At 57.5% G+C, this 17251-nt stretch overlaps 1 protein-coding gene across 1 annotated transcript in view; it reads right to left on the bottom strand.

Moving 5' to 3' along the window:
• ADORA2B (adenosine A2b receptor) overlaps positions 1-17049 on the bottom strand; it is a 30393-nt gene extending 13344 nt beyond the window's left edge. Inside the window, exon 1 of the mRNA XM_081110793.1 lies at positions 16621-17049. Coding sequence (XP_080966919.1) covers positions 16621-16967 — 347 coding nt within the window. The 5' untranslated portion in view covers positions 16968-17049. The remainder of the gene's footprint in view (positions 1-16620) is intronic.
• Positions 17050-17251: the final 202 nt, after the last annotated feature.

Here is a 17251-nt window from a genome sequence, read left to right as displayed (position 1 = left end):
ACCTCCTTGTAGATCCAAGAGCCAGTGTACCCAGTGGTCAGAGTGAGACTATACCAGATTACAACTCTTCAGCTCCATAAGAGACACACTCAAGGGGCAGACTCAGTGAGCACCAAAGCCCCACTGAAGCAAGTCCTGCTCCATAAGGGTGTCTCCAGCACAGAAGTTCTCCCATTGTAGACACAACTGGTCCTCACAGCCAATTGGCCTGAAGGTCAATCCCTCCCAGTGATACCAACAGCAATCAAGGCTTAACTACAACAAGACTGTGCACACAGCCCACAAAGGGGTGCACCAAGAGTATCCACCTCAGGTAATTAGGGAGGCTGAGCCACTGGGCCCTATAGGACACCTAGCACACAAAGCCATTCTGTCAACACAGGGAAGCAGCCAAAATGTGGAGACAAAGAAGTCACAAATGAAAGAAATGGAGGAAAGCAAATACTGGATATAGAGTTCAAAACCTTGGTTTTAAGGTTACTCAAGAATCTTCTAGAAACCTCTGAGAAATTTAGTGAGACCCTCAAGGATATGAAAAAGGACCAATTAGAAATTAAGCATACACTGACTGAAATGAAGAATGATATACAGAGATCCAACAGAAGACTACAGGATCCCAAGAATCAAGTCAAAGATTTGAAATACAAAGAAGCAAAAAACACCCAACCAGAAAATCAAAAAGAAAAAAGCACCCAAAAATATGAAGATAGTGTAAGGAGCCTCTGGGACAACTTCAAGCATACCAACATCCAAATTATGGGGGTGCCAGAAGAAGAGAAAGAGCAAGATATTAAAAACCTCTTTGAAGAAATAATGACAGAAAACTTCCCCTGCCTGGTGAAAGAAATAGACTTACAAGTCCAGGAAGCCCAGAGAACCCCAAACAAAAGGAATCCAAAGAGGACCACACCAAGGCACATCATAATTAAAATGCCAAGAGCAAAAAACAGAGAATCTTAAAAGCAGCAAAAGAAAAACAGTTACCTACAAGGTAGTACCCATACAACTGTCAGCTGATTTCTCAACAGAAACTATACAGGCCAGAAGGGAGTGGCAAGAAATATTCAAAGTGATGAATAGCAAGAACCTACAACCAAGATTACTCTACCCAGCAAAGCTATCATTTAGAATTGAAGGTCAGGTAAAGAGCTTCACAGATAAGAAAAAGCTAAAGGACGCCAAAGCCGGTTTGGCTCAGCGGATAGAGCGTCGGCCTGCGGACTGAAGGGTCCCAGGTTCGATTCCGGTCAAGGGCATGTACCTGGGTTGCAGGCACTTCCCCAGTGGGGGATGTGCAGGAGGCAGCTGATCGATGTTTCTCTCTCATCGATGTTTCTAACTCTCTATCTCTCTCCCTTCCTCTCTGTAAAAAATCAATAAAATATATTTAAAAAAAAAAAAAAAAAAAAGCTAAAGGAGTTCATCAGCACCAAACCAGGATTATATGAAATGCTGAAGGGTATTCTTTTTTTTTTTTTTAATATATTTTATTGATTTTTTACAGAGACGAAGGGAGAGGGATAGTGAGTCAGAAACATCAATGAGAGAGAAGGATCGATCAGCTGCCTCCTGCACACCCCCCACTGGGGATGTGCCTGCAACTAAGGTACATGCCCTTGACTGGAATTGAACCTGGGACCCTTCAGTCCCCAGGCCGACGCTCTATCCAGTGAGCCAAACTGGTCAGGGCGAAGGGTATTCTTTAAGAAGAAAAATGTAAAGATAAAAATTATGAACAACAAAATGACAACAAATATATATCTATCAACAAGTGAATCTAACAATCAAGTGAATAAAAAAATCTGATGAACAGAATAATAGAATATTATAGAATCAGGGGCATAGAAAGGGAGTGGACTGACAATTCTCGGGGGGGGGGGAAGGGAGTCTGGGGAGTGCGGGAAGAGACTGGACAAAAAACGAACACCTATGGACGAGGACAGTGGGGGGGAGTGAGGGCATGGGGTGGGGTGGGAACCAAGTGGAGGGGAGCTATGGGGTGGAAAATGAGGAACAACTGTAATCTGAGCAATAAAGATTTATTTAAAAAATAAAAATAATGAAATCTTGCCATCTGCATCAACATGGATGGACCTGGGAGGTACTGTGCTGAGTGAAGTAAGTCAGACAGAAAAAGATAAATGCCATATGATTTCACTTCTATGTGGAATCTAAAAATAAATGAACAAGCAGAACAGAAACAGACACATAGATACAGAGAACATTTTGACAGTTACCAGATTGGAGGGGACTGGGAGGGATGAGTGGAAAAGATGAAGGAATTAAGAAGTACAAATTGGCCCTAGCCAGTTTGCTCAGTGGTTAGAGTGTTGGACCTTGGACTAGAGGGTCCCAGGTTTAATTCCAGTCATGGCTCAGTGATTGGGTGTCAACCTTTGAACCAGAAAGTCACTTTTCGACACAGTGGGGCACATGCCTGGGTTGTGGGCTTGATCCCCAGTGGGGGACGTGCAGGAGGCAGCCGATCAATGACTCTCATCATTGATGTTTCTATCTCTCTCCCTCTCCCTTCCTCTCTGAAATTAACTTTAAAAAAAAAATTTTTTTTTAAGGCAACAAAGAGACTATTCTGTTGGAGGACACCTAGACCCAGAGGAGAGGTGTGGGCTCGAAAAACAAGTACTTTAGCACCAGAGCGCCAGCTCCATCGTGGCAGAACGGTGCCCTGAGACCCTGCCTGGGACAGCGCGGACACGGTCAGCCTGCTGCCGGGAGCAGGTAGGGTCCCTGCCCTGGGCAGGACGCTGGAAGGGTGGCCCTCGGTCTCTGGCATCGTGTGCAGGCTCTGACCACCTGCCATTCCTCTCATCTCCCACTTCACGCTGTGCCCCTATGCTTTCCCCAAAGGCCCACCTCCCTCCCCGGCCCCACCCCTTGCTCCCGGTGCCCCTGTGGTTCCCAGAACATCTGTGGTGTGTGGCCAAAGCACTCCTGAAAGGTGGGTGCCCCGTGCCAGTCAGCGCTCTTCCGTGGGGGCAGGGAGCGCAGCAGTGCCGGCGGGAAGCAGACATGGTCCCAGGTGTAGGCAGCACATTAAAGGCCGTGTGGAAGTGCATACAGGAAGCACGGGCAGCCTTATCATCCCACACAAGCAGGCCAGTTCTGGCCCCACCGAAGGGCGTTCTGTGAAAGCCCACGTTCTGGTAAGTGGCCGAGCCCACTGCTGGGCACAGCTGCACGTGACCCACCCCGTCTCCCTGGAGGGCTCATTAGCTAAGGAGACACAGAACAGCAGTCATGTGGAGGGACTCAACAGAAGGGACAGTGTGGACACCGAGGTCCCGTAAGTAGAGGAGCCTGCCAGGTCCTGCCTAACAATCGCTGGCCTGTTTCTGGGGCAGGGTCTTCCTGGCTCTGCAGTCCCCGGCGGAGACCAGCCACCTTCTCAGCCTAGAAGTCCGAGTTCCCAGCTCACGGGGTCCCCTGGGCGGTGCCGCTGAACTTGGCCAGCCCACAGGCTGACAGTGTATGTGCTCTGGCATCAGCAAATGGGGATTCATGGCTGGAGGACCCACCTCCCTGCTGTGGGGCTCTGAGTGCAGGTAAGTGTGCACGCGGCACTTCATGGATGACACACCCTGGTAAGTGCACGTGGAGTTCTGTCGGCCTCATACAGTCGTTTACCCAGGGCCTTCATGTTCTGTCGCGCTCACACGCGGCATTGCTCTGCACCACAAACACTTCTGCTTAAAGCCATGTGTATTCTTAGAAAACCTCATCTTCTCTAAAATTGCACACGAATAGCAGGACTTGTGTGAAAGTGGGGTTAGGATAGACCACACAAATCCTACCAAATTTTGTGACTTGAGCACTAATAAAATACCTTGGACCATCCAGGCGGCAGGAGGCGGGGCCAGGGGCAGGCTGCCACAGGGAGTGTGCCCCCAGAAAGTCTAATGGCAAACTGCAATTAGCGCCAGGCTGACAGGTGCCAAGGCAAGCAGATGAGAGGAATTCTGAGCCAAGGGCCCGTCAGGACGTTGGGCACAGCGGGCAGTGTGGCCTGTCCTGAGCAGGGCGGCTGGGATCGGCGTCCTGAGGAGTGAGGCCCAGAGAGAGCAATGTCTTCGCCTCCTGGGTCTGGAGTGCCCAGAGGCTCCTGCTGCTCAGCCGTCCCTTCCTGCTGAAGACTGTAAAGCCCCTCCCACCATTCCAGCTCTTTCTGCGGGCAGAACCCCAGATGAACCTCAGCAGTGTCTGCAGTGTGTCTGTCACACACGCACAGCGTCGCTTACAGACCCGCAGAAGCCGGCCAGCCGGTCCTGACACGCCCATGCTGCACGGCGCCCCGGCTCCCCGCACAGGTTCCCCGCACACCTCCCCGGAGCCTGCACTCCCCCGCTCCTCCCCCGGACCTGCACGCTGCCGCACAGGCCTGATCTGTTAGACAACCGCCGCTGCACCCAGCACGCACACTGCGGCCTGGCGAGAGACAAGCCGGGATGTCTGAGGAGGGAACAGAACTCGGGCTTCTCAGCCACACGTGCGTGTTTAACACCCGCTTGGTGGCTCTGAACAAAACGAGGCCTGTGTGCATGTGTGCGTGCGTGTGCGTGTCTTGTGCTTCAGCTTCTAGTCCAGACGAGGAGTCTGTGTAAGAGGGAAGTTTTTCTATCAGTAGTTGCTTTCCATTTTTCAGGTTTCTTTGGAACCAAAAGAAGCAACAGAAAATGTGAACAGCGCTGTATCTAGTAAAGAAACCGAATTCACAACCAAGAACCTTCCCCCACAGAAAACTTAAGGCTCACATGACTTCACTAATGAATCCTATCAAACATGAAGGAACAAATAAAACCATTCGTGCACAAAGTGTGGATCCTGTTTGGGTCTGGGAGTGGGAAGGTCTCTCATTTACTATTTGTGGTAACTGAGAGGCCACAGCTCGGGGCAGCCTGAGGGAAGGACAGCACCTGCCTGCCCACCAGACAGCCCCCGGGGTCCCAGGCTGTCACTCCCAGGAAGGACAGTGCCCGCCTGCCCACCAGACGGCCCCCGGGGTCCCAGGCTGTCACTCCCAGGAAGGACAGTGCCCGCCTGCCCACCAGACAGCCCCCGGGGTCCCAGGTTGTCACTCCCAGGAAGGACAGCGCCCGCCTGCCCACCAGACAGCCCCCGGGGTCCCAGGTTGTCACTCCCAGGAAGGACAGCGCCCGCCTGCCCACCAGACAGCCCCCGGGGTCCCAGGCTGTCACTCCCAGGAAGGACAGTGCCCGCCTGCCCACCAGACGGCCCCCGGGGCCCCAGGCTGTCACTCCCAGGAAGGACAGCGCCCGCCTGCCCACCAGACAGCCTCCGGGGTCCCAGGCTGTCACTCCCAGGAAGGACAGCGCCCGCCTGCCCACCAGACAGCCTCCGGGGTCCCAGGCTGTCACTCCCAGGAAGGACAGCGCCCGCCTGCCCACCAGACAGCCCCCGGGGTCCCAGGCTGTCACTCCCAGGAAGGACAGCGCCCGCCTGCCCACCAGACAGCCTCCGGGGTCCCAGGCTGTCACTCCCAGGAAGGACAGCGCCCGCCTGCCCACCAGACAGCCTCCGGGGTCCCAGGCTGTCACTCCCAGGAAGGACAGCGCCCGCCTGCCCACCAGACAGCCCCCGGGGTCCCAGGCTGTCACTCCCAGGAAGGACAGCGCCCGCCTGCCCACCAGACAGCCTCCGGGGTCCCAGGCTGTCACTCCCAGGAAGGACAGCGCCCGCCTGCCCACCAGACAGCCCCTGGGGTCCCAGGCTGTCACTCCCAGGAAGGACAGCGCCCGCCTGCCCACCAGACAGCCCCCGGGGTCCCAGGCTGTCACTCGAGGAGGCAGGACCCGCAGCCGCTCGGGCTCCTGAGAGGGCCTCACCTGCTCCAACACGCTCCAACGTGTGAGTGCAGGGTAGACCCCGTTGGGCCTGGGCTGAGCCCACTGCCACATGGAACGGTGGCTGGAAGAGATGCCATTTGTCGCTCACAGTCACCCAATAGCAATGGGTGAGGAGTGCAGGCGGCGCCCCCTCCAGCTCCCTGCCAACAGGCGACAGTCTAGGCGGTCGCCAGCCGGTGGTCCGCAGGGTCCCAAAGGCTGGAGACCGCTGGTCTAGAGCGCTCTGACGGTGACGCAGCCCCCTGGGACTGAGGTGGGGCCAGGACGAGGTCTCCCCGAGTTCCCCTTTGAGGTGGTTTTTTGTTGAGTCCCATGTTTTGGTCTCATATGTCGGGAGGGACTCAGGGACAGCCCAAGGCTGCTGGCTCCAGACTCCAACCTCCTTCCTGTGGAATAAGAGCCATGAGAGGAAGGGCACTGCCTGACACCAGGCCAGAGGAGGAAAGGGACCTCCCATGGCTGCGGCCGAAGCACATGCTTCGGCGAAAGCATCGGCCTCCCCAGGCACAGCCGCCGGAGGAAGACACCGACATGCCACCACGGGGATGCTAACTGATCACCTGGTTATCATGGTGTCTGCGGGTTCTCCCCGGGAACCAGTTTCCCCTCTGTAATGAGTAGAGATCTCGTGGTAGATACGTTGAGACTCTCTAAATACCTTGCTTTTCACAACACCTATTGCCCGTTCCTGCCTAAGCCAGTTCTTAGTGTGATGGTTGTCAAATGATGCTCTGCTTAACCCTGTCACCCCTACCCACTGATTACATGGCATTCCACCGCGAGCCAGCGTCCGACTGGGGTTACAGAGAGCCTCTCCTCCCTGCTGGAGGGGAGCTGCTCCCGCAGAGTGGAGCGACCGCGGCCTCTGAACACCCTCTCCACTGAGAGGCGCAGGCTGCCCCCCGAAAACAGCTTCTGTGCCAGAGAGTGAGGAAGCGATGGAAACGGCCGGGAACCCTCCGGCAGGGGCGCGCTCCAATGGCTCCCAGGGGCCCCCTGTGGGCACCAAGAGGAGTAACGGGAGTGGGTTAGAACACACTGGGTAAAACCAAGGCCCCAAAGCCCACACTGACACTTACAATGTGGTTTAAGGAAGAGCGGGGGAAAGGCGAGCCTCTTCTTTAGAGGATGCCAGCTGATGAGGGTGGGAGGGATGAGGAAAAAGAAAACCACCGCGTCCACGGCAATGACTGCCTCAGGCAGCACGGTCAGCGGGGCACGTGCCTGCGCAGTGACAGCTGGCAGCCTTCGCTGGGCAGATGTGCCAGCCCACAGCGGGCAGGCGGCACGGCCCTGACGTGATGCACTGATACGGACACAAGGGTAAACGGCGAATCCAATCACAAGGAAACAACCTGACCCAAATTAAGGGGCTCCCTGTAAAACAACCTGGACTCCCCCAAAATGCCAGTGTCTTGAAAGATAGAAAAAAGACTGAGGAACTATTCCAGGTGAAAGGAAACTAAAGGAATTAAATGCACACATGACTTTTTTTTTTTTTTACTGGAACCTGGATTTTTTAAAAAAGTATAAACATGATTGGGATCATTGGGGACATCTGACCACAGACTGGCTGTCCTAAGTATAGCGTGAGTGTGTGTGTGAGAGAGAAAGCAAACAGAGCAAAATATGCACAATGTGTATATTTAAGTGAGAATCCGAGTATTCATTATGCTAGTTTTACAACTTGGAAGTTGTGGGGGGAAACACTACTTCAGAACGACTCATCCTTTCTGAAACCACAGACGCATTAGATTAGTCAAATGGATACAAACATGTGTATGTATATATGTGTGTGTGTGTTTGTATTTTAATAGGGACATTTATAAAATGCAATGAGTGTATATGCTTCTGTGTACACACACATATACTGCATTTGTTTTGTAATTTTAAAAGATGTCCTTGCTATTAAAACTGAGTTACTAATGATTCTTGAAAATGCCACATTTGGGAGCTATTTCATCCTCTGCAAGGCTGCGACCTCCCCCTGCGGAACCTACCTATCGGTCCTGGCGAGCCAGTCTCCTGTCCTCCTGCCTCTTCAGTTCCTCCTACCTCTCCTCTGTCTCCTTCGGGCTCCGCAGGCTTCTCATGTCCAGGCAACAAGCTCACGCATCCATATCTAATCTCCAACAGTACACACATGCACCCCTCACACACAGACACCACACACACTGCCAGCTCTGAACACCTCACACTCGTGCTATTAAGAAAACAGCTGTGAGTATGCAGAGAGCTGCGCAGGAACCCTGCTGCCTCCCAGCAACAGTGCAGTGAAAATCGGGAAGAGTCAGCAGGTGAAAAACATTCCGGGCAGCGAGAATAGGGCGTGCAAATGCCTGACCTCAGGGAGATCCAGGAATTTAGAGGTGCCCTGAGAAGCCGGAGCAGAGAAGCAAAGGAGAGAGGGGGGCAGGATGAGTCGGGAGAAGGGCCGAGAGCCAGTGGAGCTGGGGCCCTCTCCTAAGGCCTGGGAACACTGGGAAAGGAAGGGGTTCAGTCAGGTGCTCACTGCAGAGGGACGCTGTTCTGAACCGAATGGGCGAGAGGACAGCGTGGGGCAGAGACCTGGCTTCCTGGGCCCGGGAGAGGCAGAGAGAAGCGCTGGAAGGCGGGCGTAAGAAGCGCAACGACAGGATCAGTTCTGAGCGTCAGCACAGCTTTGTTGTTCTCTACCTTCTCTCTCTTAAAGGCAGGTGTGGCAGTGGCGTTGCCATCAGCACTGAAGTTGAGAAGCAGGTACTGAAAGCTCCTTTCGGAAGTTTGTGGGTGGTGGAAGCAAAACGGGCCGCAAACCGGAGATGGTGCAGCTGAGAGAGGCCTAAGGAGCTGACTAGTAAATGTGTTTAAGTGGCTACGGGAAAGAGCCGCTCAGCAGGCCCGAGTAATGGACAGTGCGGGGCTCCCCACAGGTGGAGGACCTGGGTCCGGAGCCAGGCAGGAGGACTGACCGGCCTCAAACCCCCACACTCCACCACCTGCTGCACAGCTCAACCATTACGGTATCGCTCGACCTGCAAGTTCCTTAAAAACACCCTGTGAAACTCTTACCAAAGCTCCCCTCGTCTTTGGGGGCAACACCCAGCTGCCCCCCAAGCTGGAGTCACCCTGGTCTCTTTCTTCTCCCTCCTGCCCGACACCCAACCAAGCCAGCAAGTCCTCTTGTCCTGCTGCTGTGACCCGCCTTCCAGCCAGGCACACAACGCACTTAGTGTCCACACAATGCACGCCCACCCGCAGGCTGCCAGGCACTGCAGACCGCACGCCGCAGGCCCACCCGCCATGTCTCTAGTCCTTGTCCACCGATTGGGGTTCCAGGGCCTGCCTTGGTTTTCAGGATCCTTTCGTCCTGGTCTCTTGGCTGTGTGGCTTTACCTGTGGCCCCTCTGCTCCAAATACCAGCCTTCCCGGGTGTAGGGGATCAGACTTTACGTCTCAAATATCTCTATACTCGGCCTCCATCTCCACAGCCTCTGCCTGGCCATGCTTTCTTCCCTCCCCTGGAAGAAAACGGCCAGCCTGCGTAATCTTGTCCCCTCCAACCCCTCCTGTCCACCAGAATGACTGTCTTGTAATGCAAACCGGACCACATCAAACTCCTGATTAAAATCCTACATCGGCCTGCCAGGTTCCACCTAATTGGCACGTCTCAGAAAGTCACATTAAAATGACAGTAGAAAACACAAAAGGAAATAAATTCATAACCACCCTAAAATGGAAATGGAAGGTGACATCAGCAAAGCCGAGAGTTTAATGAGTTTCTAGAAACCAGAAGGCAGACAGGGCCATCAGGATGGGACACGACGCCCTAAACCAGAAGCAAGGGCGGCAGGAAGAGAGGTGCCGTCCACAGCGGCCAGGCTGCAGCCCGAAAGTGAGACGAGGAGGGGAGCGCCTGCCGTGGGCCAGCCTGTGGGCTGCCTCAGCCGCCCCCAGTGGCCCCCCTCTCCCATGAGCGGGGCGCTTGTTCCCACCGCCCGCCCTCCCAAAGCTGAAGCTGGGCACTCAGTGATGGAGGGTGGCACCCAGGGATGGAAGATGGGGTGAGGGGAGGGTTCTAAAAAATAGAAAAACTAGAGGGGAAAAATATCAAACTTTTCCAGAGAAGAGTGACAAGCTAAAGTATTAGAAAGTTACATATTAGAAAACATTTAAGAGACAAACATGAAATCAGTCAAGGAAGGGAAATATCCACCTATCTATTAAGAATCCCAGGAGGGCCCTAACCGGCTTGGCTCAGTGGATAGAGCGTCAGCCTGCGGATTCAAGGGTCCCAGGTTCAATTCCGGTCAAGGGCATGTACCTTGGGATGTTTCTAACTCTATCCCTCTCCCTTTCTCTCTGTAAAAAAATCAATAAAATATATTTTTTTAAAAAGAACCCCAGGAGGAAACAATAGAGAAAATGGAAATAAGGAAATAATCAAGAAAATTTTATTTTTTTTAAATTTCAGAGCCTAAGACAGACCGGAAAAGTATTCAGACTGGAAAAGTCCACTGGGCAGAGCCACCCCGATGAGGGAGGGAAGCTGGGAGTCCGTGTGAAATCTCAGAGCACACGCAGAATAGTGATCGGGACATAGGCCAAAAACCCACCACAAATAGGAACCTGCTGCATGCACTCCGACTTCCAGAGCAATGCCTGCGGTTTGCGGGCCGGCGTCCTAACCACTGAGCCACCAGCCAGGCAGCGGTGCCTTTGCCAGGCCGGCTGGGAAACCAGAGGTCGGAGATTGGTGACTGCTCTCGCAGTTGGCCTTTCCTCTGGGTTCAATTTCTTTTCAACATGCCGGGCAGAGGGGCTGGCGAGGGCAAGAGCTGGGACACTTCCCCTTTCCCTTTGGCGCCCTTCTGTACTTTTGAATATTTACTTCTGTGCAGACTGTTTGATTTCTGTCAAAACAAAAACAATAATATATGTATTTTTTAAACCAGCCCTGGCGCCGGGTGGCTCGGTTGGCTGGGCGTCGTCCAATGCACCAAAAGGTTGCAGGTTTGATTCCCTGGTCAGGTCATGTACAGGAGACGGTCGATCTCTCTCTGTCCCTCAAGCAATAAAAACATTCTCCAGTGAAGATTATAAAATAAATTAATTAAAACAAACCCTCCTTCATGGACTTACCAGTGCCCTGAGGACAACACCCAAACTCCTCAGCCAGCGTCTGGCCCCCTCGATCTGCCTGCTCTCAGCCCTCAACCCCTCCCCCCACCAACGCACTGCTCTGTGCACATGCCCCACCTCAGCTCTAATGCCCCTTCCTCCGGTTCACCTCACCCAGCATCAGCCCTCAGCCCCACCCCGGAGCCTGTGACGTCTGTTCGCAGCTTCAATTCCATAAAGAAGGGACACTTCCTAGTTGCCATTAAGTTCCTGCAGCCTGTTAGCCTCAGGGGCCAAGCGCAGCCTACTGATGCCCTGAGGCGAGAAGCCCTTACCTGCTCCCCCAGACCAACACCCAAGACCAGCTCCCCGAGACCAGCTCCCCTAGACCTGCTCCCCCAGACCAGCACCCGAGACCAGCGCCCCAAGACCACCTCCAGGAGACCAGCTCCCCAAGAACTGCTCCCCGAGACCAGCTCCCCTAGACCTGCTCCCCCAGATCAGCACCCGAGACCAGCTCCCCGAAACCAGCTCCCCTAGACCTGCTCCCCCAGACCAGCACCCGAGACCAGCGCCCCGAGACCACCTCCAGGAGACCAGCTCCCCAAGAACTGCTCCCCGAGACCAGCTCCCCTAGACCTGCTCCCCCAGATCAGCACCCGAAACCAGCTCCCCGAAACCAGCTCCCCTAGACCTGCTCCCCCAGACCAGCACCCGAGACCAGCGCCCCGAGACCACCTCCAGGAGACCAGCTCCCCAAGAACTGCTCCCCGAGACTAGCACCCCAAGACCAGCTCCCAGAGACCAGCTCCTGAGACCAGCTCCCCAAGAACTGCTCCCCAAGACCAGCTCTCGGAGACCAGCTCCTGAGATCAGCTTCTGAGACCAGCACCCGAGACCAGCGCCCAGAGACCTGCTCCCCGAGACCACCTCCCTGAGACCAGCTCCCCGAAAACTGCTCCTCAAGACCAGCTCCCGGAGACCAGCTCCTGAGACCAGCACCCCAAGACCAGCTCCCCGAGACCTGCTCCCTGAGACCAGTGCACGAAGACCAGCTCCCCAAGACCAGCTCTCGGAGACCAGCTCCCCAGACCAGCTCCCCGAGACCAGCTCCCCGAGACCAGCTCCCCGAGACCAGCTCTGTCTGAGGAAAGAGGCAGGAGAGACCCCACTTGGGTCCCTGCCAGGTTAGCCAGGCTCTGCCGCCTCATGCCCACTGGCCCAGGCGCAGCCTTCTTCCCTCATTTGGTCACATTACTACAGTCTCCTCTGTCCTGGGTAATAGTTAAAGGGTCCCCATCATAGTTTGCTGCTCACTCCCCACACCCAGAGGGGCCACTCATTACTGGGTGTTTCAGCCGCCCGGCGCTTGGAGCCAGCGCTGCCGGCCTGTGACCTGGGCTGACCCTCACTCCGCGAGCCGGCTTCCTGCTCTGTGAGCAATAGGGAAGTACCTGCCCCCAGAAGGCTGGCCGAGAGGCCAAATGAGATGACGCACGGGGCTCCTGGCACAGAAAAGGCTTCAGAAGAGTGGCTGCAGGTCACGATGTTAACAGCTCCAATGTCCAGAGCAGCGAGGAGAGCTCCTCGTGCCCGTCCCCGCAGCTGGGATCACACGCTGACAGGTCACAACCGGGGCTTTGATGCCAGGCAGGGCGCGCCCACAGGCAGGAGGCCCGGCAGAGGCGGCCCTGCGGAGCGTGTGTTACATGAAAGTGTGAACTTCTGTCCTTTACACACGCTTACTCCCCAGAACGTGGAGGGGACCCCCTGAGGCCCAGGCCCGCTCCCCCTGCCGGTGCTGCGAGGCCGGCTGGCCGCCCTTCCAAGCACAGAGCAGTGTGGGCAGCGCTGGGTCGGCAGAGCAGCGGGTCAGGGCCCTGGGCAGGCACGGTGGGTGGGCCGCCTTCCACAGCCTCCCGGGGAGCGAGGGCGCTCACAGGCTCCACCTCCATCTCCTCCCCGCCCCGCGGCTCCTGGCCTGCAGGGGTTCCCTTCCGCACCACAGACATGGGCTCGGCCAGCCAGGCAGCACCTGCTGCTGGTTCCCTGGGTGCGCCAGCTGGCAGGTGGGGCTGAAAGGCCTGTACACACCAACGGGGGCAAATAACACAGAGGCAAGCTCCTCCCTCCTCCCGGTCCCCGGGACTTTCTCTCCAGCCCTGAGAGCCAGGATGGCCCAGCGAGCAAGGCCCCCCCAGAGCAGGGCCCCCCAGAGCAGAACATGGGCTGCCAGGACCTGCAGCGCTGAGGCCTGCTGGCCTTCTGCAGCCTCTCTGCCCCGCTCTCTGCAGGCCTGTGAGGGCTCCCCTCTTTTCTTCCCTTATTGGACGCATTGGGTCATCCTAACACCCCCCTGTTCCTAGATCTGCCATCTTGGGCCCTCCCTCCCCAAGTCTGTTTTGCATCTTCTCCCCACACTGTCCCCCGAGGCATGACACACCACAACACCCTCTTCACCCAGTCACGCATGAGTTCATCCAAAATGTGGGTCCCTACCCCATGCCTGGCATCGTGCCCTCCCTCAGAGCTCACACTCCGGCTGAAAGGGACCACAGCCTGGCCAAGACGTGGATTAAGGGTGGAGGCAGCGGCGGGGAAGCCTCTGGGTGGGGAATGAGGGAGGCGGCAGAGCCGAGCTGGCGCAGGCACCTGGCCAGTGCCCTGTGGTGGTGAGTGAGGTGCGGAGGGTGCGATGGGCGACGGAAGCCAGAGCCTTCGGGCCTTGAGGCCAGAGTGGACCCTGGGGTTTCACAGGTGCCAGCGCACAGCTTTAAGCAGGGGAGTGACTGGTCTGGCATTTTCCAGTCATTCTCTCAGGCAGCTGTGTAAAGCATGGGGAGCGAGAGGCGATGGGGGGCCCATGGGAACCCAGCAGGAGCTGATCGAGAGCTGCTAAAAGGACATTCGCGATGATATCCGAGACGTGGTCATTCAGATCGACCAAAAAGGGGTCATTGCAGGGGTGACCCCCAATTCCTGCCCACTCCCGATGGCGCCCCCTGGACTGGACTCTCTGCCAGGAACATCAGGAACCGTGTGGACTTAACTGTTTGTAGACATCCTCACTCTGAAGGCCCAGGGCAGTGCCTCATCTGAGCAGACCCTCCTCCTTCCAGGTCCAGCCGAAGCCGCCATCGGTGCCCAGCACCACCTCGCGCTCCCCTGCCCTCTTGCTCTGCCATCTCCCCGCTAGTGATGCTGTGGCCCTGAGCTGGGCACAGGCCGCACTCGGAGCTCAGGCACAGAAGCCTTCCGAGCCCACGGAACAGGTGAGACCGAGGGCACGTCCAAGGGCTGGTTTCGCCCCAACTGCCTGGACCTCGCCATCGTTACGCTTGCCTTTATAGGAGAGACACCGCCTCCCAAACAGGGCACTTCCAACTCCAGCCCATCTCAGTGCCGTGCCCCGAAGGTGGGCCTTGGCGCCAAGTCAGAGCTGGGCCCAGCCACGTCAATAAAGTGAAGGAGGGCCCGTGTCTTCCTGACTCCAAGAGGGTTTCAAACATGGCTGGTCCAGAAGTCCCCAGTTAAAGGTCCTGATCCAAGGATTACCCCGCCCGCCCGCCCCCCCTGCCCCCCCCCCCCCCGCCGATTCAGTAGGGCCTGGGGGGCCCTGTAATCTGCATGTTAGCCCCTCACAGGGCCATGGTTCTCAGAAGCAGGAAGAGCAGAAACTGATGAGGGAGAAAGCCCTGCCCTAGGCAGCAGCCCCAGGGGCCCAGAGAACACAGATACCTCTCCCACCACAGGTGGGGTGGGTGCTGGGGACAGGTCAGATGCCCTACCTTCCGGGCCAGGGAGGTGGGCTGCTTGCATGGGCCTCTCCCACACTACCCGCATGTGGGGGGCCAGCAGGCACAGGGGTGGGATGAGCTAAGCACTCTGCCCCCTCTAGCTCTGCCCTTAGCAAAGGCAAGAAGTCAGGGCCAGTCCTTCCCCTTAACACACCCACTCCATGTCTCAAGTCTCCGCCCAGCACAAACCAGGACAAGAGCTAGCAGATGGAACTTCCTGCTCTGCGGGGCACGGGGGATTCTTCCAAGAACTTGAGCGGGGCCTCTCTGGACCTCTGCCAGGGGCATGCCCAAGGGGCTTCCATCATGTGAGCAGCTCGGGATGGCGCCTGCTGGATGCAAACAGACCAAAAGGCCATCAAGTAACCAACATGTGGACCAAGAGGCAGGAAGGGACCCGAGAGAAGAGTGTGCCATCTGCTCGAAACCTTGGCGATCCCTGGGCTGTCACAGGACGGGACGAGGAGGCCTCCTGGCTGGTCAAGGGCAGCAGCACAGGGAAAGCCCAGACACGCAGCTCAGACTCCCAGCCTGGCAGAGCGGGAGGTTCCTGTTCAGGCGGGGACCCAAGACCAACCCACAAGGGCAGGCTCAACATGCGGTGGCTGGGAAGGCCCCGTGAAGTCCCACAAATACACTCCTCCTCCAGCCCCATTTACTGCAGGCAGGATCGGCTTCTGGAAGCCGCAGGCTCTCTGCCCATATCCCAGCCACTGCTGCTGCTCACAGCCCCACAGCCTGCTGGCACCGCGGGGCACAGCGCCCACTCTGAGTGCATCCTGCCCAGACACTCATTCCAAATGCACCCTCCTAAGCAAGACTGATCTCCCTCACCTACAGATGCAGGTCACAGTGCCTCCCTTCTGGAATTACTGGCAGTTGAAGGGTAGAAGTTTAATATAAACGGCCTCGCAGAGCTGGCACTCAAATTAATTCCTTCCCTCCCTTCCTGCTCCTGTGACAGTTTCTTGCCTCAGCCCCAAACCCAAAGAGATCCCAACTCAGACATGCCAAAGGGGCCCAAAGGCTGAGCATGAATACTCCCAATGAGCCCTGCGGCTCCCAGATACGCCTGCTCGGGAGCTCAACTCCGAATTCACTGCTCAGCTGCAGCTGGGGCGCGGTCCGGGCGGCGGCTCCGTCCCCTGAACCCTACATTTTCTCAGTGCGGGCGAAAGAGCCTGCGGGACTGGGCAGCGGAGATAAAGGCCACACACCCGCGTGAGGTCTTTTAAGAAACATTCGGAGGTGACCGAGTCACCAGGAAGCGTGGAGGGACACAGGTGCCAGCACCCCACCCCCCAGGGAACCCCACCGTCCCGCCCCGCCCGGCCTCCTGCGCCACCAGGTACATTCTGAAGCTGGGCGGTGAGTAGTGTCCATTCTGACCACGGGAGACCCAGCGTTCAAAGTTGCCCTGGAAACTACCCGGGTTCCAAACCCGCAGCACGCACAGGGCGGCGTCTTGCCGCAAAGTAGGAGGTGCAATCAGCTAACCTCCCGCCCCTGGGCCTCCACCCGCCCGCGGAAGTGGCGCCTTTCCCGGAGTTTCCACGACAGGCCGGGCTCCCGGGAACACACTCCCCGGCGCCCTGATAGTTGTCCCCACACAGATCTCCGCATGGAGATGCGCGCATCCGGGGAAGCAAGGCCTCCAGGGCCCGGCCCGGGACACCGAGAGGGTCTGGGCAGCCCGTGCACGCGTCTCCGGTGGCGGCCGCTGTCTTCCAGGGCGGGAACCCGCTCGGAGCGCCCCGCGCGCCCGTCTGGCCCGTTCCCGAGGCCAGGAACCCCGGGCATTGGCGGGGCTCAGACGGGGCTGGGGCCGCCGCGCGCCTCACCTGAGCGGGACGAGGATGGCCAGGTACCGGTCCACGGCCACGGCCAGGAGGCTGAAGATGGAACTCTGCGTGAGCACCAGCACGAAGCAGGCGAGGAAGAGGCAGCTGTAGAAGTCGGTGCAGAAGCCCAGGCTGATGGTGATGGCAAAGGGGATGGCGAACAGCCCCACGGCCACGTCGGCCGCCGCCAGGGACACCAGGAAGTAGTTGGTGGGCGTCTGCAGCGCGCTCGACGTGCCCACCGCGGCGCACACCAGCACGTTGCCCGCCACCGACAGCGCGGCGATGGCCAGCTCGAGCGCCACGTACAGCGCGTCCTGCACCTCCAGCGGCATGGCCGGCGACATCGCTACCCGCGCCGCGCCGAGCGCGGGGGAGCCGCGTGCGCCCCGCCGGGCATGGCCCGAGCGCTGGGACCGCCCGTCCGCCGGCCGCGTCTGAGCCGCCGGTCTCGGGTGCCCCGGGCCCGGACCCAGAGGGCGGGACCGTGGAGGGGCGGTGACGCCCATTGGCCGGTGTGCGCGCCCGTCTCGGGCTCGGCGGAGCACCGCCCCTCTCCCCCGAACCGCGGTCTGCGCCCACGTGGTGCCGCGGCGGTGCGCCACGGTCCGTGGTGACAGAATCTGACAAA

The sequence above is a fragment of the Myotis nattereri genome, assembly GCF_964212035.1.
Source record: "Myotis nattereri genome assembly, chromosome: 16".
NCBI lineage: Eukaryota > Metazoa > Chordata > Mammalia > Chiroptera > Vespertilionidae > Myotis > Myotis nattereri.
Note: the sequence above shows the minus strand (reverse complement) of the source record. Positions and strands in the feature narration are given on the sequence as shown.